Here is a 23,380-nt window from a genome sequence, read left to right on the forward strand (position 1 = left end):
AGGTAAGATTAGGATAAGAGGGTTGATAGAAGGAAAGGGAAAAAGGTCGATGGAAGGAAAGGTTCTTGAACGAAGCTGGTCTTGCCGGCAGTAGCAGGGCGGAGCGGCGGCTGATTTCCCCCGCTAGGCCTCAGGCACCATTTGTCTTCACTTCTTGTTTCCCTTGTTTGAATTTTCATTTACAACGGTGGAGCTCATCTATTTTTCTTTCCTGTACTACCTGTATGTCTATATAAGCTCTCCCATGAGGCACCATATTCCACTTGAGATTGTTTCCTACCCAATAGACCAGACTCTCGGCAAACTCAACGGTCCTGTCGATCACGTGATGGGTTTCAAGCCCCTGTTGCTGTTGGTAATGCAATGAACTGCTATCTGTCTACGGAGTACCTGAATACCACCTAGGCAATAAAGTCTACTCCTCCCATACCTCCTCTAAGATGAATATCCAGATATCTTTGTGTTGAAAATTAGATGTGATGCTATCTTGGAGGACCGAAGTCATTTTTAAAGTATATATTGGTACCCAAGACCGTGTGCTAAGGTGAGTTTACTCTGATGAGGGATATCATACAAGAATTTCAACATGATTTGCCAAACTAGATGCCAAGTCAACTGAGAGATCTAAATCACACATGTCAATATCAAAATGAAGCTCGGCGTCTTTTTTGGGTGCACAATCTCAAATGAAACCAATCTTCCCCAATTCCATGTTTGATACTTCCCGAGGTCCTTCACCCGCGCAAGCTTACAAATGAGTGTTTGCCAAAAGATAAAATCCACCTGACCATATCCTCCCGGCTGTCGGCAACCTTGACCTTGCATACAGGCCATGACTCATCGTTCCAGGTGGCAGCTCAGATCATTCCAAGATTGGAATGACAACAAATTGGAATATCGCGGGCAACCTTGGAACCTTCCAAGGTTTTGTGGAATGCCCTCTATTATGCTGATACTCATTACCCACAGTGGGTGAGTCGCTCTAGAAGTGCACTCGAGTGAGACTCCTGAGGTCTTTCCTTGACAGGTGACAATCTGGGCAAGCCATGCAGCCCTGGAGTAGGTAGCATTGCAATTCATGATCGTGATAGCGCAGTTGAGGGACATCATACCCACACAGATTGCTTTTCAAAGTATCTATGATGTTGTATTAAGGTCCCATACCACAGAACCAGGACCTCGAGAAACAAGGCCCAACACCCAGCTGGACACACTTTCTATGGGGTCAATCGGGAAGAAGAAAGACTCAAAAGAAAGAAAAATCTGCTAGGCTTACCAAATCTGACATGCACTGTTCATCAATGTGCTCATTAAATAGGATTGAATGGCTATATTTAGGCTGCCTTCTGGAAACCACATGCCAATGGAGAGCTAGGCAATCCAGAGGCGAAGCATATTTTCGCAGTCTTGGATCTAGTCATATTGCATAGATGGTATAGGTCACTCTCGTGATATGATTGCACTCAATACACGCCCCATCTTAGGTAGGAGTCAATCTTCCAAGGTTCTATTGATGTTGGGAATGAGTATTATCACATCTTTGATGGCCAGAAGCTTGGAAGGTTTATATGCCAAACAATACCCAATTGAAAGAAGATTGCCGTTGTAAAACCCAAACTGTCTGTCAAAATGCCGTTTCTGTATGACATGTCTCTTGCTCCTTCTTTCTCATTCCAACAGACAAAGTCAGTTCAACTCTATGATCTACCTAGGTAACCTTGGAACTTGACTAATTGCATAGCCCACAACTAGATTGCCGAAATTCCTTAGGGCAAAACATAGTGACTGGCAGGGTGATTGCTCCATCTGGAAATTAACTTGCCTTTTGTCCGCAAATGTATATTTTCTACCTAGATATAGCCGTACACAATGGTACAAGTAGCTTGAAATACTCATTCTTCCTAGTGGGACATATTTCCAGGCTAATCGTCAGAAACGTACTCTGTGTCACATAATCTACAGATGATGTGGTGGAAGCATTGGAACACTGAGTAATGAGACGACTGATACCATTTTATCAGATACACTGGCTCTCCTATGAGGATCCCTAATATTATATCCGAAGTGAAACTTCTGTGCGATAAACCCCAGTGGTATAAGTATGGTGTAGTGTTGCAGGGAACCTCGCAGCCTCAATCAGACTGGACCCACTTCGGGTGGCGCGGGTGCGGGCCGCTAGCGTTGATCGTTCCGGCTTCCGATTTTTGACATCATAACTTCAAGATCGGTTCCAATTACTACTTCAAAGTAGAATATTGGCTTTGGCCAAAATATAAGTCGTGCACATGTGCTGAGGGCACTCAAAGTTGCTTCATAACTAGAACCACAGCATTATATCAAGGCTCTGGCTGTTAGCGTGTTACTATGTACGAGATGGAGTTCTAGCAGCGTAAGACAGTCATGAGTACTCCGTATCGCATTGTTTCTTTCCATTGATACAATTAGACCAGTATAATACTTGCCAAGTATTCAAACTTTATAAATCTCTTCTTTCGAAGGCCAGAGCCAAGACGATCAGAGACGCACAAGATTCAAGCAGTGACGCGCAAGATAGGCACGACTCACCACCCCGTTCCATCTTTCTAATTCACATATACCCCTCCTACTGGCACTCTATACAAGAAGCTAAATTCTGCCCAGGTAAACATTTTAACCAAGGCAGTTTGTGACCCTGTATCAGGTGATCAATTGGTCTGGAATATTACGTGGCTTGCGAGAAATCGTCCTTAAGAATAACCGTAAAGTGCTCCCTCGCGTTTCGACTCGGCATTTTAGTCGCTTGCATAAGCGGGTCTCCGCCTCTTAGTCCCAGGGAGAGCAATCGAGTCGTATTTATCTGAAGTCTTCTTCCTACAAGCGCCGAGACCATCCTTCTTTCCCTTCGCTTGTCGAAACAAAAACATCTCCATCACAAAGTCACCTCTCCCTGTCTACAATGGGATACTGGCTACGTGCACAGAAGGCCAACTGGACCCGTGATTGGGTTCAGGGTATAGCCGAACAACCTATGATGGAAAATGTTGATTACCCTCCCTCCCCTCAGTCGGAGACGGAAGTTGACCAAGAAATTGCGGTGCCGGACTCTGTTGATCCGTCTACCTCTGTGTCTAGCTTCCAGTAAGTTATTGTACTATCTGAGACCCCTATGTCTATGCCTATGTGTGATGACTATCTTCGGGTTACTAACTTGCTTTTCAAGGCGAACCACTACGACTGACTCGGAATCGGCGTCCCCCGAGCTATCAGCAACCCCCGGCCACCAGAACGTCTGCGCTCGGAAGCTGGATCGTGCTTTGAACAAGCTTTCCCGCCTTTGCGACTGGATCAGAGCCCGGACCAAATAAGCGATTGAGCTAGGAGTGCCTGCGCTACTTCCTGCGCCAGAGCCTCCGCCGTCAAGGAACATCATGTATTGCGATTGGTGATTGGTCGATGTATCGAGGATTACAGCCAAACTACAATGACAAGTGCCCACAACCCGTCCCAACCACACACCCGATCCTCAATCGTCAGCATTGCCAAGAGGGTTTCAGAATCTCCTATCTCTTACGATCACCGGTGCTATATTTCGTTATGCTTTATCTGCCTTGTCTTCTCTTGGGCCACCATTATTCTTAGGTATTAATATGACATAACATCTCTTGGTTGAATTCGCCGCATTTTTAGGAATATGATAAACACTCTGCTACCTCGGCTCTGCGCCACAATTACACATTCAACTACAGGAGACTAAGCTTATTGGTTTGATAATTAGTCGCCTAATCGTACATAAGACTCGACGTAGTGTGCTTTTTATGTGGACCGTCCAATCAATGACAAGAAAGCAATGCGGCAAAACATCGCACCGGGGATAGTCACCGCGACGTGATGTGAAGAAAATATTTGTCTTCAAATCATCAAAACCACAGGGTATGGCATATTGGGACCTGGATATCATATGCTGTTTTGGTTCATCGCAAGCTCGTTACCATGAATTGAGAGTACGCAGCGGCACAGGGACACTTCAAGGATTACAAGGCAAGTCTAGTTTTCTCTTTTGGGCGTTGTGAGGATCTGTACTACCTACTGTACATTCATACGAACCAGCTACCTAAGGGACTGACCAGACCCATATTTGAGCCCATCAATCAACACGAGTTCTCAGACTCACAAATTGTACAATACATAATACGGCTAAGCGAATGTCTTTTCATCCACACCAATCCACACATTTCAGCCAGCGATCAGATACCTTCCTCGGTTCGGGGTGCGCAGAAGCCCAGCCTCTCGGGTCGAGAGTGGATCTCAATTTGGTCATAAAAAAGCCACATCGATAAAAGCTGACCCACATCTCCACCGATCGTCGGGCGAGGAAAACCAGAGAAAAATACCCCTCAACTGGATGCGAACCACTCGTAGCTGTACATACATCGTTGTATGCACCTGATCTGAGCCTTGGTTCGACGCACGTCAGATTGTATTCACCAATGTCAAGCATTATGCTTTCCCGATCAATATTTGTATTAATTAACACAGCTGCTTCGTATACTCGTGTTGGGTTCACAAAGCCCGCACAAACGTAGTTCTTCGAGTATGAGAAAGAGGGGCTGGGATCGACGTGAACTGGTCCCAACTGATAGGCCATCTCCACCCCTCATGAAATCATACTCGAATATACAGATCTCCCACATGTCGTCACTAGCACCATGTGCAATACTATGTACTACGGAGTACTGTACGGGGCCAAACCCACTTGCTGTCAAAGATAAAACGGCTAACAGTGCTGCCCCTCCCAAGTAAAGAAAATTGAACATTTGTTTTCATTAATCACCTAACTCGTTCATACACAATGACTCCCACTCCTTTCGAAGAATATGCAGCGCTCATGAACCGTAATGGCGACGGTTACTATTTGTATAAACCCCAGCCATACGCTGAGATTCACCCGGGTGTGATCGGCTTCTTCGACCGACATGGAGGCTGGACTACAATCACCGATCTTTCCATTCCGGGCCGTGTTGAGAAAGACGGATATACTAGCCTGGGTGTTGCCTGGGATAGTCATGACCCCTCAGAGGCGGATTGGAACACGCGAGCTTCATCAAGTGAGGCCGAGCACAGCTTCGGTGTGAACGGAGGTCTTTCTGGCGCTTTGAGTGCCGCACCAGTCGATGTTTCAGCTGAAGCAAAGAACAAGTGGGGACAGACTGGAAAGGCGGCATTGATCGCCGAACATGCCGTGATCAATGAGAAGTTCCGTGGAGCTTGGAATACTCCCATCACGAATTGGGTGAAGGCCAATGCCAAAGCTCTCGTGAACTCCGCTTGGAAAGGAGATATCAAGGAACATGGACTCTGGGCTGTGAACAAGACCTGGTCAACCCAGGAGTGCAAGATCACCATGGACAGTGCTCACCATCGGGACACCAGTGCAGGATTTAAGGCTGGAGCTACTGGTGTCGCAGAGGGTGGACTCGAAGGCTCGTCAGCAGTCAAAGGCGACAGCTCAGGTTGGACAACCTTCAAAGCATCTGAGGTGAGAATTCTACAGAGTTGACCTGACTGTTTGCGTTTGATTTTAACAAAATGCAGAACGATAAGGGACTCGTTGTCTCCTATGGCGGAAATGGGTTCAGGCTGTCGAGTTTCACCAAGTTATTCACCAAAGCAGTAAGTTGATACATAGTTGACTCGTGATCAGTTCTGACCAATCGTGTATCCAGCTCCTCAAGCAAACCCAATCGAGGGCTGCACCTGCTGCCGAGGAAATGAGACCCGTCTTCGACGAGAACGGAGTTCAAATTGCACTCGTCCGTTTCCGAGCTGTGTATGATGAAAACGGAGTAGAGACTGGATGGGAAAGGGTCGATGAAGAGGCTGAGAAGAGGAAGAAGGAAGAAGCAGACAAAAAGCTGATAGAAGATGGAGACGCCGAAGAAGCTGTGGAGATTGAGCTCGGTGACTCCATTGGACAGACCGAAGAGGACCTGGAGGCAGAAAAGCAGGCAGAAGCCCAGAAGGCAACAGATCGTAAGGAGCTAGATGAGAGAATCGCTGCGGTGATGGCCCAGGATTTGCCTGCTGAGGAGAAGAGCCTCGCGTTGCAGAAGTTGTTTACTACTACGGAGATTTCGATCTCATAGTCATACAGTGCTTTCGCATGGGCACAGTCCATAGTTCCAAATGTCCAGACTGTGTTTCCTCTGATAAGCCATTGTCAGTTCTCTTATTCAGCTGCCCATCGTCCAATCTTGTTGATTCTGCTTTTCCTCCACAAAAGCCCCAAGCCTACACTTCGATATTAGCTTCTTTTGAAAAGTATGCGACGTGTCAGTAGATACTGCTATGCCTTACTAGACTAAATGCCAACAACAGAGATCGCTGGAGTGCTGTAAATGTCCAGTTGACGAATACTGGTGTTTTTCTCGCGGTGTTCACTTTAATGGAGATTTCAAGATGAGCGGCCATCAATACCAGAAAGCGTGCCATGGCATTAAACATGGTGTTGCGTGACCATAATTAAAACTAGTTGCTGGTGTGGGAATGTACAAGTGCGCCCGATGTGTTGAAGGTGGATGGTTCTCTTCGAATCAAACACTCATGAGAAGAATGGCCCGCCTGCTTCTATGCTGGCTTGGTAGTTGCACCACACGTAATTCTTGGATGTTTTCTGGTTCAAACGACCGGGAGAAGACGTGAGATAGGAATTTAATCACAGCAAGATTTGAACAGAGGAGTGTTGATGTCCGTACGTCGAGATTGAGGATGGATCACGGGATGATTAGATAAGACGTGGACATGGATCTAGCCATCTCGGGACTAGCGTGTCAAGGCTCTACAGAACATTTTTTTTCCTATCCGCAGCAACTGCGATACCACCGTCCTAAGCCCTGAACCGCTGCCATAGGGGTGGAGAAAAAGAGAGTCTATCTGGAAATTCTGATACCTCTCTTGAATTGGTCCATTGAGATTTGATCTCGCCGCATACGAAGCGACCTCAGAAGAAAAAAATCCAGCCCAAGAAAAAGTTACAGCCAAAATGGGAAAGAAGTCAGCTCGCCCAGCAACCAAGGTTGGCTCGGCTGCTGCCCCATCCTCTAGCTTGAACCAAGCTGGTAGCAAGTCTTCAATCCTGCGAGCTGCATTCTCCCCGTCGGAATACCAATTGGCCCTATTTGCGTCCGTCATCCAAGGCCTCGATGGCCAACACATCCGAGTCCACGACACCAACACAGGACGCCTACAGTGCGAGCACATCTTGGGCCCGAAGGAGACAGTCACCTCATTGGACTGGGGCTACTATAACAATTCGGGCAAGGGTCGCGATTTGTCGAAGAAGAAGCGCAAGCGCGGCTCCGATGTCAACGGGGCCCCCGATGGATTGGACCAAGGTGACATCGTGGTCGCATTCGGCACTAACACATCGGACATCCGCATGTACTCCCCCACTGAAGACAAGGTTGTCGGAATCCTGAACGGCGCCCACGAGAAGGGAATCAAGGATTTCAAGTTCACGGCCGCTCGACCCGCCGAGGAGGCTTGGAGTGTCGGTGGTGATAACAAGCTTATCCAGTGGGACCTGCGTACTGGAAAGCCCATCCAGTAAGACATCATTTCCCCGACTGCAAATGACTTGACTAACTTTTCAGGACCATCCACCTCCCCGCATCCTCCGTTTTCACCGCGCTCTCTCGTCCCGTCCCCTCGAGCACCCCTCTGATTTGCGCCTCTCAGACCCCATTCTTAATAGATACCGAGAAGGCCGACGAGCCTGTTCAATTCCCGGCTATGCGCAATCACATCCACACAGTCATCTCATCCTCTTCCGAATCCGCTGGCGCGGGAGCATTCCTTGCCTCCGATGGTGATCGCTTTATCAACGTTTTTGATGCCGCTACTCAAAAGCTTGTTCGCAACCTTGTCGCCGAACAGGAAGTCTCAACAGTTGCTCACGGTGGTGCAGTGCTTGCTGCGATCACCGAAGATGGTACCATCGAACTTTTCACCCAGCCATTTGCTCAGCCCCAGGCCGCCCCAGGTGCTACCGCTAAGGCCCTTCGCAAACAAATGACCCAAAAGGCACACGCATCCCTTAAGGTTACGAATAACGAGTTCTCGAGCGCCTGTGTCCCAGTCTCGGCTGTGTCTTTCCAAGGCCCCAACATTGTTGTCGCATACACCGAAGGTGGTGTGGTTCCCGTTTTCGAGCGCGTCAAGTACCTTGACGAGAACACCGAGGAAATCTCTTTCACTGGTGTCAAGACTGTGGTCAAGACCAAATCAAGCTCATCACTTGCTGCTGCCACAAATGGCGGAGCTAAGAGCGCCGGGGAAAGCCGTGTCAACGAGACTCACATGACTGTTGAGCAGGGTAATTTGGCTGACGACGATGTGGAAATGGAGGACTCAAAATCTGCCTCCGGATCCGACAGCGAGGGTGATTCCGATGATGAGGACACCAAGCAAAAGGCTACTTCCACTGAGAAGAAGACCAAGCCCGCTAAAGCCGCGGTCAATGGGGATGTCGAAATGCAGAATGCTCCTGATTCAGAGGAGGAGGAAGAGGAAGAGGGTGCAGAGCCTTCTTTCGGCGAGCTCATGCGTGCCAACGCAGAGGTGGACGTGGAGGCCGAGCTCGACGATGATGTCTTGCTTGGTGCATTGGTCCCCGGCAAGCCTCAGGCTGCAGTGCAACAGATTCCCACCGGTGTCTCACTCGCTACTGTTCTCACACAGTCTCTCAAGACCAACGACAGCGGTATGCTGGAGTCATGCTTCCACACCGGTGATCTTTCAATCATCCGCACTACAATCCAACGTCTCGATTCCTCCCTGGCCGCCACTCTGCTTCAGAAGCTCGCTGAGCGTCTTGCCTCGCGCCCCGCTCGCTACGGCCACCTTCTCGTCTGGGTTCAATGGACCTGCGTTGCTCACGGCGGTGCCCTGGCTGGTCACCCTGATCTCCTGAAGCGCATGGCCTCTCTCTACAAGGTCATGGACCAGCGCTCTTCGAGCCTGCCTTCTCTCCTGCTCCTCAAGGGCAAGCTCGACATGCTCGACGCTCAATTGAGCCTGCGTCAGTCCATTCGTGGAGGTGACGAGGACATGGACAGCGAGGATGAGGACAATGTTATCTACGTCGAGGGTCAGGATGATCTCGAAGACAGTGAGACCGAGGCCAAGACACCCCGGAAGTCAATACGCGACCAGGCCTACGATGAGGACGAGTCAATGATGAACGTTGTCGATGAGTCTGAGGATGATGAAGATGACAGTGACGACGAGGATGCCGACGAGGAGCCCATCCTAGACATTGAGGCTGCGGAATCCGTTGGCTCTTCCGATGCCGAGGAGTCACTGGAGGAGAACGAGGATGACGATGACGACGAGGCTGACAGTGACGGCTCCATGGTCGACTTCATCGCCGACACGGAAGACGAGTCCGACGATGGCACCCAGCAGCAGGCTCCGCCATCAAAGAAGAGCAAGACTGCCAAGAAGGGCAAGGGTGGACGGAAATAAGGTCCAGTGTACGAATTAGGAGGCTACGGTCCATAAAAGAACATATTTCTCGATGCATCCAACCGGTCTGCATTTATTGTTTTTATTTACTTTCGATATCTTGCGCGCCTGCCGAGCGCCCTGCGTCTATATCAATCAAATCTGATGTCTTTCAAATTTTGGATCGTATCTTCCATCTATCTCCTACACAAGTAGCTCCTCTCCTTCGCAGGGACCTTCGTGCAAAACACGATGGCTAGGGGGCTCCTGCCTCGCCGAGGGGGATTTCCAGGGCCACTGTTCGCTCCTTCGAGGGATAAGTGGTGTAGTGGCCCAGGGCACTGACATCGGCAGTGTCAAGTGCGAGGATAGCTCCGTTCTTACCACCCTCTACCCGCGCCTCTGTGGTCGAGTTGGGTAGTGTGATATGTGCCAATCCCGAGAGGAATACCACCCACCAGATAAAATTAGCAATGCAACAAACAATTCCATGTATCAAGCGAACTTACTGCAAGGTCGGCGCATTGTGTCTACCGCCATCGAACCCAGCGGGCAAAGTCGTAAATGTCGCATTTCCAGTCACAGAACCTAAATCTAGGACCGATGAACCAGAAGTACCGGCTTCGGAAGATGTCTCAAAGCCGGGCTTCAGAGCCCAACACTCGAGTGTGGAGCGATTGTGGCGCGCACCAAGCACGGTCACGTTCAGGGTGGATCCGAGGGATGCATCCAGGGCGAGGGTCGTGGTGGTGAACAACACCTGGGCTAGGGTGGACAGACGCATTTGGGGCTGGAAACGAAGGGGAGGAATGGTGAAGGTGAGACAGGAGGTAGGAGCAAAAATAAAAGCAGAAAAAATAAACAGACATAAGCCCAGGAGACAGCTGAAATACTAACTAGCTCGGGTTCCTGAAGAGCGTAGCGATGGAAGGTGGAGAGGGATCGGCGGGGGGGTTCATCATAACACCCAAATGTGCATAGAATGTACCCATAAGGGGTGGACACTAATGCACGAACTCGATAAACTGACGGTGTGCAGATTATGCTCTTCCAACATTACTCTGCATTGGGAGATATAGTAGGACGAACACAGAATCAGCATTCAAAAATAACATAATCTGCAGCCAAGGGGTATGATATACGAGCTGCTAAGGATAGTTCCCAATCTCAATTCGAAGCAAAGAAACATTAGCGAATGACTTCCCCACCACACTCCTCAATGCCTTCCAAACCTTCGAGAATGGCACTTCCACCAAAAAGGCCACTGGCAGAACCAGTACTTGTTCTCCGTCCTGTCCACACTTCATGGAACTTGATAGTCTGATCACTCGAGGCGATGATGATGCATCCCTCTTCAACAGTCCTGGAACACCACATCCCACCTTCCTTCTCCTTGGGCGTCACCATTCTTGTGAGGGTTCCCCGAACGGTACTACTTGTAGCCTCGCTCTGGGGGAGAGTCACGGTAGCTGAGCTCGTGCGAGACAAAGATGCACGCGACGGGTCTGGTCTGGGCGAGATGACACCCATGGAGCGAGGGAGTTTGCCCGAATAGCGAATTGCACACAAGGCTCTTCCGCAGTCAGCACCAACGTGATGTTCCAACCCATCCCAGCTAACACCATGTGGTCCCCAAGGAACGACGGCGACTTGAGCACAGCTTGGCCAAGCGAAGACAGCAATTCGAAATGGATGATCTGGCTGTGCGTATCCAAAAGTAGCTGCGATCTCGCGCCGGGTCTCGCTCCAGATGAGGCTCGTCACTTGAGCGAAGACGTGGATTGTTGCCAGACAAGCTCCACTGCGGGTGTGATAGAAGTGGATATTTCTGTCGTTGGTGCCGCCCCCCCGTAGCGAGAAGAGATGATTGCCATGGAGCGAATGCGATCGCTTTGACTGCCGCTTTGTGGCCAAATCGATGCTTCTCACTTTTGTTTGGAACTAGAATTGTTCTTCCACCGCCGGATATCAGGGTTCCTGCGTGGCTTAGCAGCGGAGTTGAGGATGGCGGTCGGATTGGAGGGGGACCAACCCACGATGGGATCGGTTGTCCCAAGGCAGCCCGTCGATGGAACAGTCGCCTAGTCATAGTGCCTATGGCATGATATGGGAAGGCGCCCAGGCTGAGACTGGACGAGGAATTTGACACGAGGGGTAAGATTATCGGCTGTGATGGAATAATCTTGCACATCTCGAAGAGCAGACAAACGTTGTCGTTCCCGCCTGTAGCAAGGTATTTCAAATCGGGTGACCATGCCATACCGCAAATTTGCTGAGTGTGCGCACATATTTTGGCAAGTAGTGTCATGGATCCGTTCCATTGCCATTTGACTCGGTCATCTTCGCCATTCCATTCAACCGAGTAGTACCAAATGTTTCCCAATTCATCGCCTGCAACAAGTTCTTCTACCTCGACTTCCATATGAGTCATTCGTTCGGAGTACCGGCGAGATGTCTTGGGTTTGAAAGCGACACAGGTGATGCTGTTGGGATGGCTGATCTCGAACCGAACATGCTTTTCGAAAGTGCTCCATAGTGTCAATTGACCAGACCGACGAGCCACTGCAAGTATGCTTCTTCTGCCATCATCTGATGAAAATGACAATGAAGTTACATAATTTGACAGATGCACATCCTGAAAAGGTGGATAGTCAACCCCACGGCCTTCGGACCAGAGGTAGACATTATGGCAAAGACCCACTGCCAAGATTCCCGATATACTCGAGTATGCAAGCGTGCTGCAGTAGAAGTCATCCCGAAGAAACGGAGCATCTAGGATTCGAAATGGCTTCGGTGGGACGATCTCCTTTGTAGCGCGAGCTTTTGGCCCTGGAAATCTGGAGTCAGCTCCGCAGCAAATGACTGCTGGTTTTGTAGTCTTATACTTTTCTTAAAAATATGGTTCTGATATCTCTTTATATGGTAAATATAGCCAAAGACTGACGAATGTACTCACAATGCTCTCTTTCAACCTTCTTCCATGCACTATCTTTCCAGACGAATGGAGAGAGGCGCTCGAAGTTCGGAGATATGGGATTGAGAGGAGGATCAGGACATGGTAAAGAAGTGCCAAGCAATCTGTTGGTTTGGTCGATATCTAAAGCAAGCGCTAGTCTAGACTCATGAATCGCATGTTCGCTGTATTTTGGTTTCTTGGGCATGAAGCGAGCCACAAAGGTTGGAGCGGCTGATTGATGGCTCAAAGAGTTTGGCGTGCCATTGCTAGTCATGGAATGGGGAGTTCCATTTGCTGCGGAAGCTCCACCAACACTCCAAATTGTATCATTGCTTGTTTGAGTAGTGCTGCCATGAGAATTGAAGTTGGTAATGTCAGTGATCAGATGAGGCCGCTGGCGTGGTATCCACTGAAAGCTAGCCGGCCGGACACGAGTAGAGTTTGTAGAAGATTCTGCTGGAAGGAATGGGTCGTCGCCGGGTGTCAGTCGCCGGAAGAGTCTTTCTTGAGGCGAAAGGTGCTCTGGTAGCTTGGTTACAAGAAAGGTTGCTGATTTTGGTACCACAAAATCCCGTCTTGGGATGAATCGATCAGGGGACAGTGTCCTTCGCAGCGGGCTTCTGGAGCTCGGTGGGCTTGTCGCAGCTCTCAATCTATAGCGTCCTCTTTCTGGGGATGAGATTCGGTTCTCTTTGGAACGAGCAAACACGCGCGGCTTGGCGTTAGGCTTTTGAGGAGCGGGCGACTCAAAGAATGGCAAGAAGTAGGTAGCAGACTCAGATATTGGGATAGCTTCGCTCTCCCTTGAAGAGCTGGACCGAAAACGCGCAAAGGAGGGAATTCTGTGGTGATCTGCTGGAGAGGCTTCCTCGAAAGAATGACATCTTGTTTCTACCATCATTCTGGACGAGATAGTTAAGCATCGGTAATTGTTGACCTGGTGCCACCTGGGCAATGAAAGGAATGTAGAAGGGACCTCTCCTTCAAACCAGCATAGAGAGAGACAGAGACAGAGACAAACTCCAGATCCCAGAATAGCAAGTGTCCCCCATGTCACGTGAGCGTATACAAATCGAACGCGAGTTTTGATTGGCCAGGGCTTTCCTTGTCGCCTGAGGCGTACAGTTCTGACATCCCGCAGATCGTCGTCCAACACGTAGACATACTGCAGTTCACAGCATCATCGAGAATGCCTAGTGTGAGTTTAACCCAACTACAAGAGTACTAGTCTATGTGCTGAATCCTGTGATAGCATGGTGTGCCACGGTATAAACCCGTCGAGAAGTCCGCCGAAGAGCGACAGCAGGAGCAACAAAAGATAGATACGTATCGCGATCTTGAGCGCTCAGTCTCCGAAAAGGTTTGCTAAACTTTGAAGCTTAAGCCCAAGAAAGCTCTGACGCGAAATAGGTGGCCGAACATGAATACAGCCTTGACACACTGAAGAAGATCTCCGAATTGCTGTCCAAGAATCCCGAGTACTACACCGCGTGGAATTATCGCCGGCGAGTGCTGCGGTTTCAATTCTCCCAAGAAGACCCGGATGGGAATACTGAGCAAACTCTACAGCTGATCTCGAATGATTTGCAGTTTCTGATTCCCCTTCTCAAAAGCTTCCCCAAATGCTACTGGATCTGGAACTATCGTTTGTGGCTGCTGGATGAAGCTCGCCGCCTTTTACCCCTTGCTCAGGCACGAAAAATGTGGCAGCAAGAGCTTGCCCTTGTGGGAAAGATGTTGACCCTTGATAGCCGGAACTTCCACGGGTGGGGTTACCGGCGCTTCGTGGTTGAGACCTTGAAAGCGCTTGGCACCGCCGAAGAAGCGCGGGGCATGACCCAAACTGAATTCGAGTATGCAAAAAAGATGATCGGCGCCAATCTTTCGAACTTTTCCGCGTGGCATTACCGCACCAAGTTGATTCAATCACTCTTGGATGAGCAATCTGCCAGCGACGAAGAGCGGAAGAGGATGTTGGATGACGGTTGGTCTACCCCTTATCCAAGGTAAATGGTAGAGTCACAAGCTAATGAATATAGAGCTGTCACTTATTCACCAGGCGTTTATCGATCCCTACGATCAGTCACTCTGGTTTTACCACCAAAATTTGATGAGTGTGTTTGATCCGGAGATGGCTGAGCGTACTATGGCTCCCCGTCTAAGCTCATCCGAACGCTTGGAATATATCCGAAGTGAGATTGAGGAGATCCAGGAGATGCTTGACGGGGCAGAAGACTGTAAGTATATCTACCAGGCGTTGATTGAGTACACTCTGCTCGCATCTCGAGTGGGAGATGGTCTGTCTAGTGAGGATCGGGAGCAGATTCTGAGCTGGCTCTCAGAGTTGAAAACGTTAGACCCATTGCGACGTGAGAGGTGGCTCGACCTCGAAAAGACACTCTGAGCTCAATAAATTCATTTCTTCGCCTCTTCCTTTACCCGTGAACAGTGACATCCATCCACGGATAGCATCCCGAGGTCATTATTATAGTAGTCGAGTAGCCCTGGAGGCGATCCTAGAGGTCTAGACTCTACCACCCATGGACCGAATTTAGAAGTCCTACCAATGTTTTACTGTAGGTTTTTGTCAAGTCTTTCCAATACCCAGGTGCCCATGCCGTCTTTACAAGATTTTTCCATTTGTTGTACCGTTATTTACTATGACTTTGACATACTGAAGTTCATCCTGGGCCGCGCGCCAACGAGGCTCTTAATGTAATTTTTAGCCATATTTGTTTACTCCGCCCCGCCCCTTTCATTAGACGAGAGCCACAATGTGTCATGTAAATTGTAGCCTGGAGTGCCAAAGAGAAGACCTTAAAAAACATTCAAACATGAATGGATAAAATTACAAAAATAGCCAAGAACCGAAATAGTAGGGATTTGATAGGAAATGCATTCCACATAACGCTCCGATCGACAGGTCAATTCCGCATATATGGGGAGCCAATCAGCGTCTTGTGTACCTGTCTCGATCAGTTGAAACTCCCCAAATTCCTTCCTGGATCATTCCTCTCTCTCTATCGAACTACCAATTGCCGCAAATACCGATCCCCTTGAATTCTTGTGTCTTGGAATATCTTGCGACCCGGCGTTGTATGGTCCTCTCCTCAGATTGTTGTGAGGTCACCATCTCAAACCCATGATGGCTACGAATGAGCACAGTCCCGTATACGAAGGGGTAAGTCACAGTCACAGTCACGGACCTCTACAGGTTTCTGGACTACATCCTTTCAACATTGCCTTGGCAGGAGCTTATCGCATGAATAGGAGTCCTTTGATGACGCCCGTGAGACTGCCGAGATCCAGGAGACCCTCAACGTCACGATTCCCCAAACAACCTCCACCCGATCCTTGACCGATAGTCCGCCAATCGGCTCACACCAGTCTCCGGAATCTACGGAGAGACCTCCGCTGCCTTCTGAATCGCAGGCCGAGAAGAAGCACGAGACCGGCGACACGCAGGAGCAAGATGGCGAGGGGGAGCAGCCCAAGAGCAAAGGCAAGAAGAAGAACAAAAAGAAAGGGAATAAGAAGAATGACGGATTTGAGACCAACGACGAGACCAATCACGACACCGACGAGGTGAACACCGCGACCGACAAGCCCAATGAGAGCGACAAGCCGGAGCAAGGACCCGAGGTTACGCAGACAGAAACAGAGACGACTCAGGAGGAACACCACGAGCATGAGCCAAAATCGCCTTTGCTCACTTCCCACCGGTTGTCAACGGGCTCATCGCTCGCCGAGGTGAACCTAGTGAACAGTAACCAGGAGGATCCGACAGACACAACACCTCGCCCCGAAGAGAAGATGGAGCCTCCTCCATTGCCCCCGAAGGATGAATCAGCGCCAGCGAGCTCTGGGCTGATGGGTCTGTCAGGAAGCCTTCCCTCGATGCCATGGGGAGCACCTCCAGTAAACAAGAACCCCCCACCTGTGGCCCCCCCTCCTGCCCGAAAACCGAGCGGTCCATTCGCGTGGTTCTCTCGCAGTTCGACCTCGACCGGCAAAGAAGCCAAATCTCCTTCCCTTACAGCCAGCCGACGAAACACCGCCACCTCCGTATCGACCCTCGCAAGCAACCTGGACCACCGTGATGGAGACGATATCTCGATTGGCTCGAAGAAGCCAAGGCGCAACAGCTTGAAGGATCAGTTTAAGATGTTGCGGTTGCGCGAGGAGAGCTTTGCGCCAGAAGCAGATCAGACGAGCGCTCGATCAGGCCAGGCCAGCATCAGCCAGTCTGGAGCCAGTCCTCCAATCATCCCGGAGGAGGGAGAGCCCCCCCATCCTAGTCGCATCGCCAACTCCATCACCCGGCGCGGCTCATCCCAGCGCGAGACATGACTCTGTGACTGATGCCTCTGTTCCGGTGGACTGGGAGATGTGGCAACAGCTGGTGAACAATGGACCACAAGCCCTGGCAAGCTCAGAGGAATTGAACGCTGCGATCAAGCGCGGAATTCCACAGACCATCCGAGGAGTGATCTGGCAGATCCTGGCAGATTGCCAGACCGCTGAACTGGAGGATACGTACCGTGAGCTTGTGGCACGGGGTACTGCACAGGAGCGAGATGGAAGACCGACTGGTACTGAAACCACATCGTCGCGCTCTTCCGTTCGCTCGCAGCACTCGGAATCTGTCTCGCGCTCAAGCAGCCAGACCCCTAGCCCGACCCAAGAGGGGGATGATAAATTGAAGGAACATGCGGCCGGTGAGGCTGAGCGTGCTAAGAAAGCGAAGACTGATGCGGTAGCTCTGGCAAAGCTGGAGAAGGTCATCAGGCGAGACTTGGGTGCCCGCACCAGTTATGCTAAATACTTCGTTTCTCAAGGAAGCCAGGAAGGTTTGTTTGGTCTTTGCAAGGCATACGCATTGTATGATGAGGGAGTCGGATACGCGCAAGGCATGAATTTCATTGCCATGCCCTTGCTTTTCAATGTAAGTGAATTTTACCAATTTACTGGGCTTGACTGACTGATTACAAAGATGGACGAAGTTGATGCATTCGCCATGCTTGTCAAACTTATGAACAAGTACTCGCTACGGGATATGTTCATTCAAGATATGCCTGGACTTCACCGCAGCCTGTATCAGTACGAGCGATTGTTGGAGGATCTTGAGCCTGCTCTCTACTGTCATCTCCGCCGGCGGGGCGTTCCTCCTCAGCTATATGCCACTCAGTGGTTCTTGACGTTGTTTGCCTATCGCTTCCCGCTGCAGCTGGTGCTGCGCATCTATGACTTAATATTTGAAGAGGGACTGGAGACCACTATCCTCAAGTTTGGTGTTGCGATCATGCGACGAAACTCGGAAGCCCTCCTTGGGATGAAGGACATGAGCGCGCTTACGACCTTCTTGAAGGAGCGCTTATTCGACGCCTACATAGATAAACAGCCATCCACATCCTCGATCCTGGAATCAGGCTTCTTCGGCAGCTCTGGCGCTGCAGATAAGGAAGTCTACCGATCCGATATTCTGGTACAGGATGCCTGCGCTATCCCTCTTACTTCCGACATGCTCGTTACCTACACCGCGGAGTGGGAGGAGAAGACTCGCACCGAAAAGGAGCGTGAACACGAGCTTGACCACCTGCGACATACTGTCGGCATCCAAGGGGCCCGGGTGCGACTCCTCGAAGAGCGCGCCGAGGCCTCAGATAAGGAACATGTGCAACTGGCCTCTGAGCTGGTGCATGTAAAGGTTGAGAATGAAGAACTACGCGACGTCAACGATGCAATGAAGGTGCAAGTCGACGAGCTCAAGAACGTGGTTGACAAGCAGCCCGCTGAAGTGGAGGAAAAGCTTCGATTGGAGATGGAGCGCATCATGAAACGAAACATTGAAGTGCAGAACGAGAACCGCGCGATGGAAGAATCTATGTTCGAGATGGAGAAGGAATTAGTCGCCACGAAGATGAAGTGGGCAGAGGTAAGCCACTCCCATCGATGCCTTAACACCAGACACCAGCCACTAACGCTCGTCAGATGTCTGAAAATCACGAAACCCTCCGCCAAAAATGGAGTGACCTTCGTCGCGCCCTTGACTAACCATACCATCACAATAACGGACCCGGATCCACCGGGGTTGTATATTTGGAATGTGCGGCCAGCGATCTGCGATCCTCTGCGCATTCGGACCATTCTTAAGGGCCGGAGTCTTTGCTTTTGTCGACTTGAGCCAATGTTATGATTTGTCCTTATGATCGTCCCAGCATGCCAATTTTGGACGGCATCGGTGTTTAGTTTTATGTATGGCTACCAGTACGCTAGACGTATGTGTACATCATGAATGGATTTTTGTATTCTTCGATAAGGCTCTATTCAGACAAGTAAACTCGGGTCTTGGATTCCAACCTTGGAAGTCCTCAAACCCCTCATAGGATATTCTCGTAGTAACTCGTCAGGACATCCTCCTTAACCGGCCCTGCAACCGCCTTCAATTGCTTATGCGCCTCACACTGGGTGTCGTAGTACTGCATATCCTCGAGTGAAGCGAAAGTGGTCTTAACGGAGATGTTGTAGCCCTTGTTTCTGGGATCCGGGATTGAAATGCCAACAGCCGCAGCGACGATGTAGGGCTTGCCATCCTAAAAGCCGTTAATAACCGCTTCAAATCCCGGAAATAACCGCGAATGGATGTTGCAGTCCAGAAATCCAGAGAGGATTCAAAGACCAGGTGGCAGAGATCTATCAGCGTACCTTTGTGGCAGTCTTCGCAAGGACCTTGTACTGCTCCAGCACGCGGTCTCGATCCGCTTCGTTGGGGATCTTGAAGAGGGTGATGCGCTCGATAGGTGCCATTTTTGCTGCTCGGAGATTGAGGGATGTGAGTGATCGTAGGGACATGTCGGGTTTATATGTCTAGGCCCACAGGTCATGGCGGGGAAACACTACGACATCGTGTGCTTATTGTTCCGTCGGGTAGCGGATGCTCAGGTGGGTATGGGGTCGGTTATAATTGATAATCACATTAATCACGTCACCGCATGGGTCAACCACAGGGACATTCATGGGTTTGGAGCTATCATACAAGGCTCTGCGCCTTCTGTATCTTGTGCGTCCTATGTGCATCAATTGAATGTGCTGCAGATGTGGGCGGAAATGCGTGGTTGGAGAGCGCTTAATTCCGCTCGGGTATTCGCTTTGTTCCGGGGGCGGAATTGACTCGGATTGTGTCAATTGGAGGTATAAATTGTTAGAATGTTACGCCGTACATGCAAACGTGGATAGTTGTAACAGGTCTACATAATCATATAGGTGTGTATCAGGAATTTCCACGTAGCGCCTGTTCCCTCTCGAATGCCTCAAATAAGCTCTTAAAGTTCCCGGCTCCAAACCCGTCGAATGAATTACGCTGAATGACTTCTGTAAACACCGTTGGACGATCTCCAACGTGTTTAGAGAAGATCTGCAGCAAATATCCACGATCATCGAAGTCGACGAGGATATTGAGACGCTCGAGCACGTCTACATCGGCGCCGAGTGTCCAAGAGACCCGTGTTAATCGCTTGCGTAGGTCGGCGTAGTACGCAGCAGGAACATTCAGAAATTGGACACCTCGAGCTTGGAGCTGAGATACAGCTGTAACAATGTCATTTGTCCGGAAGGCAATATGCTGCACCCCGGCACCGTGGTAGTAATTTACAAACCTAAGAATAGCCGTCAGTACAGAAGCAATATAAGCATAACGAATGGCACGCACTCTTCAATTTGTGATTGTTTTTTGCCGGTTGCAGGCTCGTTCATAGGCATTTTAATGGTTTCATTTGGCGACGCGATGACAATAGATCGCATTGCTGAGTATTCGCTGCACATGTCTTTATCGTCGACTGTCCAGTAACGATGGAAGTCTAAACACTCTTCGTAACTGGAGGTCATCAGTTAGATTTGCGCTTCAGCAAGACGGTATACCACTCACTATTGAACAATGCTGTCCACTCCTCCCCATGACTGGTTCCCGACACAATGATCGATCTCAAGGAAGTCCACTTCCGGTAGAAGCTTTGTGATAGGATCCTCGGCGGTGATCGCTCGATATCCTGGTAGGAAGGGCGCATCTTCTGAATAGCGCTCCCGATTGATTAATGAGTGTACAGTGTCCCCATAAGTCCCAATCGTCGCCGATACAAGCATCCCATGCCCGTCGACAGCAACAGCCCTCGGTTCGGCGACAGCGCGGGCACCGTTCTCGACAGCTCGTTTCCACACAGCATCGATATCGCCCACAATCCGAAAAGCAACGTCCTTGACCCCGTCTCCGTGGACGGTCAAATGTTCGTGAATCTCGGCCAGCGTAGTGCGCTCGTGATGGGAAGCCCGTGCTAGGAGGCTTTCCGCGCCATCTTTTGGCGGACCGCAGACAGGCCCTGTCAGTATGAATGTAGCGTCACCGTTAGCTACGACATAGCTAACGAGGAACGGCGAGCCAGTCTCCGGGCCTCGGTAGGCAATGGGCCGGAAGCCCATGCGAGTAATCCAATATGACGCTGATTGTTTGGGGTTTCCGACGAACCAGTGAATGTGATCGAAGCCCACGTACGCGGGACCCATCTTCGAGGGGAAGATGTCTTCATTTGGCGAGACCGTCATGATGGTTTTGAGCTGTTGTATCTGTATGGATTGGAGGCAATGTAGTCCATCCAGCAGCCGTTGGCCGTTGTGACTTGCGAAGGATTATTTATGAGCGATTTTCAAAGCGGCTGTCTCAGGTTGAGAAGAAAATAGAACTTCTGGCGAGGGATTCCTAGTCCAGATGTGTGACATTCCAGGGCTGCGCCGGATCAACATATAGATAAACTATGAGGCAATGCTGAAGTCATCCAAGTATGTACAGCAGCCATGTCCAACTCTTTTTCTGACGCTTTGCGTATGCAGACATGGTCGATACAGCGCTTCCAATGACCAGCGCTTGGTCTTTGGGGAACCCCGGAGGTTCAGACTGAGGCTTGCATATCCATTCACGGTAACTGTGGTCGTAGCTGGGACCAAGCGCAAAGTCACTGTACCAATCTCGCTTTCTCTGCAACCTGGCGCTTTGATGTCGAAGCCCCCAGTATCATATTGCATCTTTTTATGCCCCAGTGGGAAATTCCAGAAGAGCCCAGGAAGGAAGGGCTATATTGAAGTTCGGATACCCAATGGGCCAGCTCAGACATTATTCACAGGCTCAGGCCGACTCTTGAAGAAGATCTTGTAGCGCACAATTTCCACGACTTCCAGTTCCTCAGCTTCCGAAGGGTGTTTCTGCACCACAGCAAGCGGAAGTGGTAGCTTCTTCACTTCTCCGGTCATCCGTTGGTACCGGCCGACATACAGATAAGCGCGCTTCATCCATTTTGTGTCGTCCGGGTTGAGGGTCGAGTAGTCCGGGAACATGAGCTTTCCGATCGGTGTTTCAAAGGCAGAAGCGGGGTCAATATTGGTAGGAGTGCCTTCCATGTCCTCGTCTTCAGTTCCCGGAACATTGATGGTGCCCTGAAGCTCGAGGATGGCAAGACCGGAGGGTGTTTGGAGCAGCGTTGGGAGGGGATTGGGGGCGGGTGTGGACGGGGCGGTGGCAGTCGCTTTATTGCCTGGTAACGAGGGGCGAGGGTGTAGCTTTACAGAAGGCATTGTGAGTTGAGCGTTGTGTACTTCGTAGTTGAGGCCTGGTGATTGGGAAGGGGGACGCGGTCGCGGTCGCGGTCGCGTTTGGCGATATCCCCACATTTCCTAATTGGGTGAAATGAGCGAACATAATGGGTTTGATATTCAATAAAGTTATGATAGATACATGATTTCGGACGTGGTTCATTCATATCCGCCGTATGGGCACAAATAAATTGAGCATTCGAGCCTCCCTTCCCTATCCCAAGCAGCAATGTATACAGCTGCTGATTTTGCACACAAAATGGGTTCGTGGGAGGCTTCATGGCTTGCAATTCGGTGGCGGCGCTTGACTCATGCAAATGATGTATTTGGGAGCCTCATATAGATATTTGTATCAAGCCTGGCCGGACTGAAACAGGTCGAGGCGGATCTGGGGTGTTGTGTGGCCCGGGAGTGGAGGGTAACAAGCACTTGATATAGGCAATGCCAGCTCAAGTCCTTCACTGCTCAGATTCACGAGGCATTCTTCTTATAGCAAGCATCTTCGAGGTTCTGCAACCCCTGTATAGCCTGACTGGCCATATCTTCTGCGGTGCCAGCAGGACCTTGCAGTTTCCCGTAACGGAGATCGCTCATATCACCGACGGTCGTATTGAGCTGTTTAAGGATGCTTGCTGCTTCTTCATCGATACCGGCAATTTCATGCTCAATATTTGCAGTAGCGATCTCCATTTCGGCTAGTAAACTCGCCACCGAGTGATAATCCGCAGGAGCAGCGGGGGCTTGACCGAAGAGATGAACATCCAGGTCCATTTCGCGTTGCTCTTCGGGATTTGAGGCTTCAACACCTGTAGCCTGACTGGCCTTTCGTAGATCAGCTCTTTGCTGTTCCCCTTGCTTGATCTCATTGTCAATGTTTTCGTTCACTCGGTCCATGTCCTGTTGACGGACTTGCTGTAGCTCTCGATACAGAGTCCTGATATGAGGATGGGATCTCAGGCGCTTCGGAAACAGTTCTGTAAACTTTTGCAATGACATAACTGTCGGAAAAGGGGCTGGTGAGAGTAGGAAATTGCCCAGGATTGATTCCTCTGTTGGTGCCATGATGGATTGTCACTTTGTGTAGTGGTGATTGAACCCGACGCGAACCCGAGGTGAATCCGAGAGGAGATGGAATTCACGACAAGTTTGAATGGAGAACACAATGAGCAGCAGATTCTGGACAACAGAAACTTATAGATTGTGAAACGATGTCAATATGGTGGCGAGGAGAGTGTATGGAAGGCCTATTGATTGTTCCCGCGTCTAATTCTTCAAGGGGCCACTCAGCACGCTTTTCCTCTTTTCCTC

At 50.1% G+C, this 23,380-nt stretch overlaps 11 protein-coding genes across 11 annotated transcripts; 5 read left to right on the top strand and 6 right to left on the bottom strand.

The window, feature by feature from the left end:
• Nucleotides 1-2,935: 2,935 nt before the first annotated feature.
• On the top strand, nt 2,936-3,344 carry N7506_011191 (uncharacterized protein; the record flags this gene model as incomplete). Its single annotated transcript, XM_056960484.1, has 2 exons — nt 2,936-3,117; nt 3,200-3,344. 2 exons carry the CDS (start codon nt 2,936-2,938, stop codon nt 3,342-3,344), a joined length of 327 nt encoding a protein of 108 aa, XP_056806639.1.
• Nucleotides 3,345-4,828: 1,484 nt separating this feature from the next.
• On the top strand, nt 4,829-6,122 carry N7506_011192 (uncharacterized protein; the record flags this gene model as incomplete). Its single annotated transcript, XM_056960485.1, has 3 exons — nt 4,829-5,515; nt 5,572-5,649; nt 5,703-6,122. 3 exons carry the CDS (start codon nt 4,829-4,831, stop codon nt 6,120-6,122), a joined length of 1,185 nt encoding a protein of 394 aa, XP_056806640.1.
• An 896-nt stretch (nt 6,123-7,018) lies between these two features.
• Nucleotides 7,019-9,501, top strand: N7506_011193 (WD40 repeat domain-containing protein; the record flags this gene model as incomplete). The annotated part of the gene is made up of 2 exons (XM_056960486.1): nt 7,019-7,581; nt 7,629-9,501. The coding sequence occupies 2 exons, from the start codon at nt 7,019-7,021 to the stop codon at nt 9,499-9,501; spliced, it is 2,436 nt and encodes an 811-aa protein (XP_056806641.1).
• Nucleotides 9,502-9,736: 235 nt separating this feature from the next.
• Nucleotides 9,737-10,264, bottom strand: N7506_011194 (uncharacterized protein; the record flags this gene model as incomplete). The annotated part of the gene is made up of 2 exons (XM_056960487.1): nt 9,737-9,882; nt 10,015-10,264. 2 exons carry the CDS (start codon nt 10,262-10,264, stop codon nt 9,737-9,739), a joined length of 396 nt encoding a protein of 131 aa, XP_056806642.1.
• A 404-nt stretch (nt 10,265-10,668) lies between these two features.
• N7506_011195 (WD40 repeat domain-containing protein) lies at nt 10,669-13,337 on the bottom strand (the record flags this gene model as incomplete). The annotated part of the gene is made up of 3 exons (XM_056960488.1): nt 10,669-11,376; nt 11,423-12,309; nt 12,437-13,337. The coding sequence occupies 3 exons, from the start codon at nt 13,335-13,337 to the stop codon at nt 10,669-10,671; spliced, it is 2,496 nt and encodes an 831-aa protein (XP_056806643.1).
• A 288-nt stretch (nt 13,338-13,625) lies between these two features.
• N7506_011196 (Rab geranylgeranyltransferase BET4) lies at nt 13,626-14,840 on the top strand (the record flags this gene model as incomplete). The annotated part of the gene is made up of 4 exons (XM_056960489.1): nt 13,626-13,634; nt 13,689-13,796; nt 13,847-14,420; nt 14,476-14,840. The coding sequence occupies 4 exons, from the start codon at nt 13,626-13,628 to the stop codon at nt 14,838-14,840; spliced, it is 1,056 nt and encodes a 351-aa protein (XP_056806644.1).
• A 738-nt stretch (nt 14,841-15,578) lies between these two features.
• On the top strand, nt 15,579-18,490 carry N7506_011197 (putative GTPase activating protein (Gyp5); the record flags this gene model as incomplete). The annotated part of the gene is made up of 5 exons (XM_056960490.1): nt 15,579-15,617; nt 15,707-16,691; nt 16,735-17,381; nt 17,430-18,371; nt 18,428-18,490. 5 exons carry the CDS (start codon nt 15,579-15,581, stop codon nt 18,488-18,490), a joined length of 2,676 nt encoding a protein of 891 aa, XP_056806645.1.
• A 326-nt stretch (nt 18,491-18,816) lies between these two features.
• N7506_011198 (Dabb family protein) lies at nt 18,817-19,288 on the bottom strand (the record flags this gene model as incomplete). The annotated part of the gene is made up of 2 exons (XM_056960491.1): nt 18,817-19,029; nt 19,142-19,288. The coding sequence occupies 2 exons, from the start codon at nt 19,286-19,288 to the stop codon at nt 18,817-18,819; spliced, it is 360 nt and encodes a 119-aa protein (XP_056806646.1).
• Nucleotides 19,289-19,706: 418 nt separating this feature from the next.
• Nucleotides 19,707-21,031, bottom strand: N7506_011199 (4-hydroxyphenylpyruvate dioxygenase family protein; the record flags this gene model as incomplete). Its single annotated transcript, XM_056960492.1, has 3 exons — nt 19,707-20,091; nt 20,145-20,309; nt 20,361-21,031. 3 exons carry the CDS (start codon nt 21,029-21,031, stop codon nt 19,707-19,709), a joined length of 1,221 nt encoding a protein of 406 aa, XP_056806647.1.
• Nucleotides 21,032-21,589: 558 nt separating this feature from the next.
• N7506_011200 (Ctf8 family protein) lies at nt 21,590-22,054 on the bottom strand (the record flags this gene model as incomplete). The annotated part of the gene is made up of 1 exon (XM_056960493.1): nt 21,590-22,054. One exon carries the CDS (start codon nt 22,052-22,054, stop codon nt 21,590-21,592), a length of 465 nt encoding a protein of 154 aa, XP_056806648.1.
• Nucleotides 22,055-22,543: 489 nt separating this feature from the next.
• Nucleotides 22,544-23,134, bottom strand: N7506_011201 (Cnl2/NKP2 family protein; the record flags this gene model as incomplete). Its single annotated transcript, XM_056960494.1, has 1 exon — nt 22,544-23,134. The coding sequence occupies one exon, from the start codon at nt 23,132-23,134 to the stop codon at nt 22,544-22,546; it is 591 nt and encodes a 196-aa protein (XP_056806649.1).
• Nucleotides 23,135-23,380: the final 246 nt, after the last annotated feature.

The sequence above is a fragment of the Penicillium brevicompactum genome, assembly GCF_028827555.1.
Source record: "Penicillium brevicompactum strain IBT 35665 chromosome Unknown utg000007l_segment0_segment0, whole genome shotgun sequence".
NCBI classification, from domain to species: domain Eukaryota; kingdom Fungi; phylum Ascomycota; class Eurotiomycetes; order Eurotiales; family Aspergillaceae; genus Penicillium; species Penicillium brevicompactum.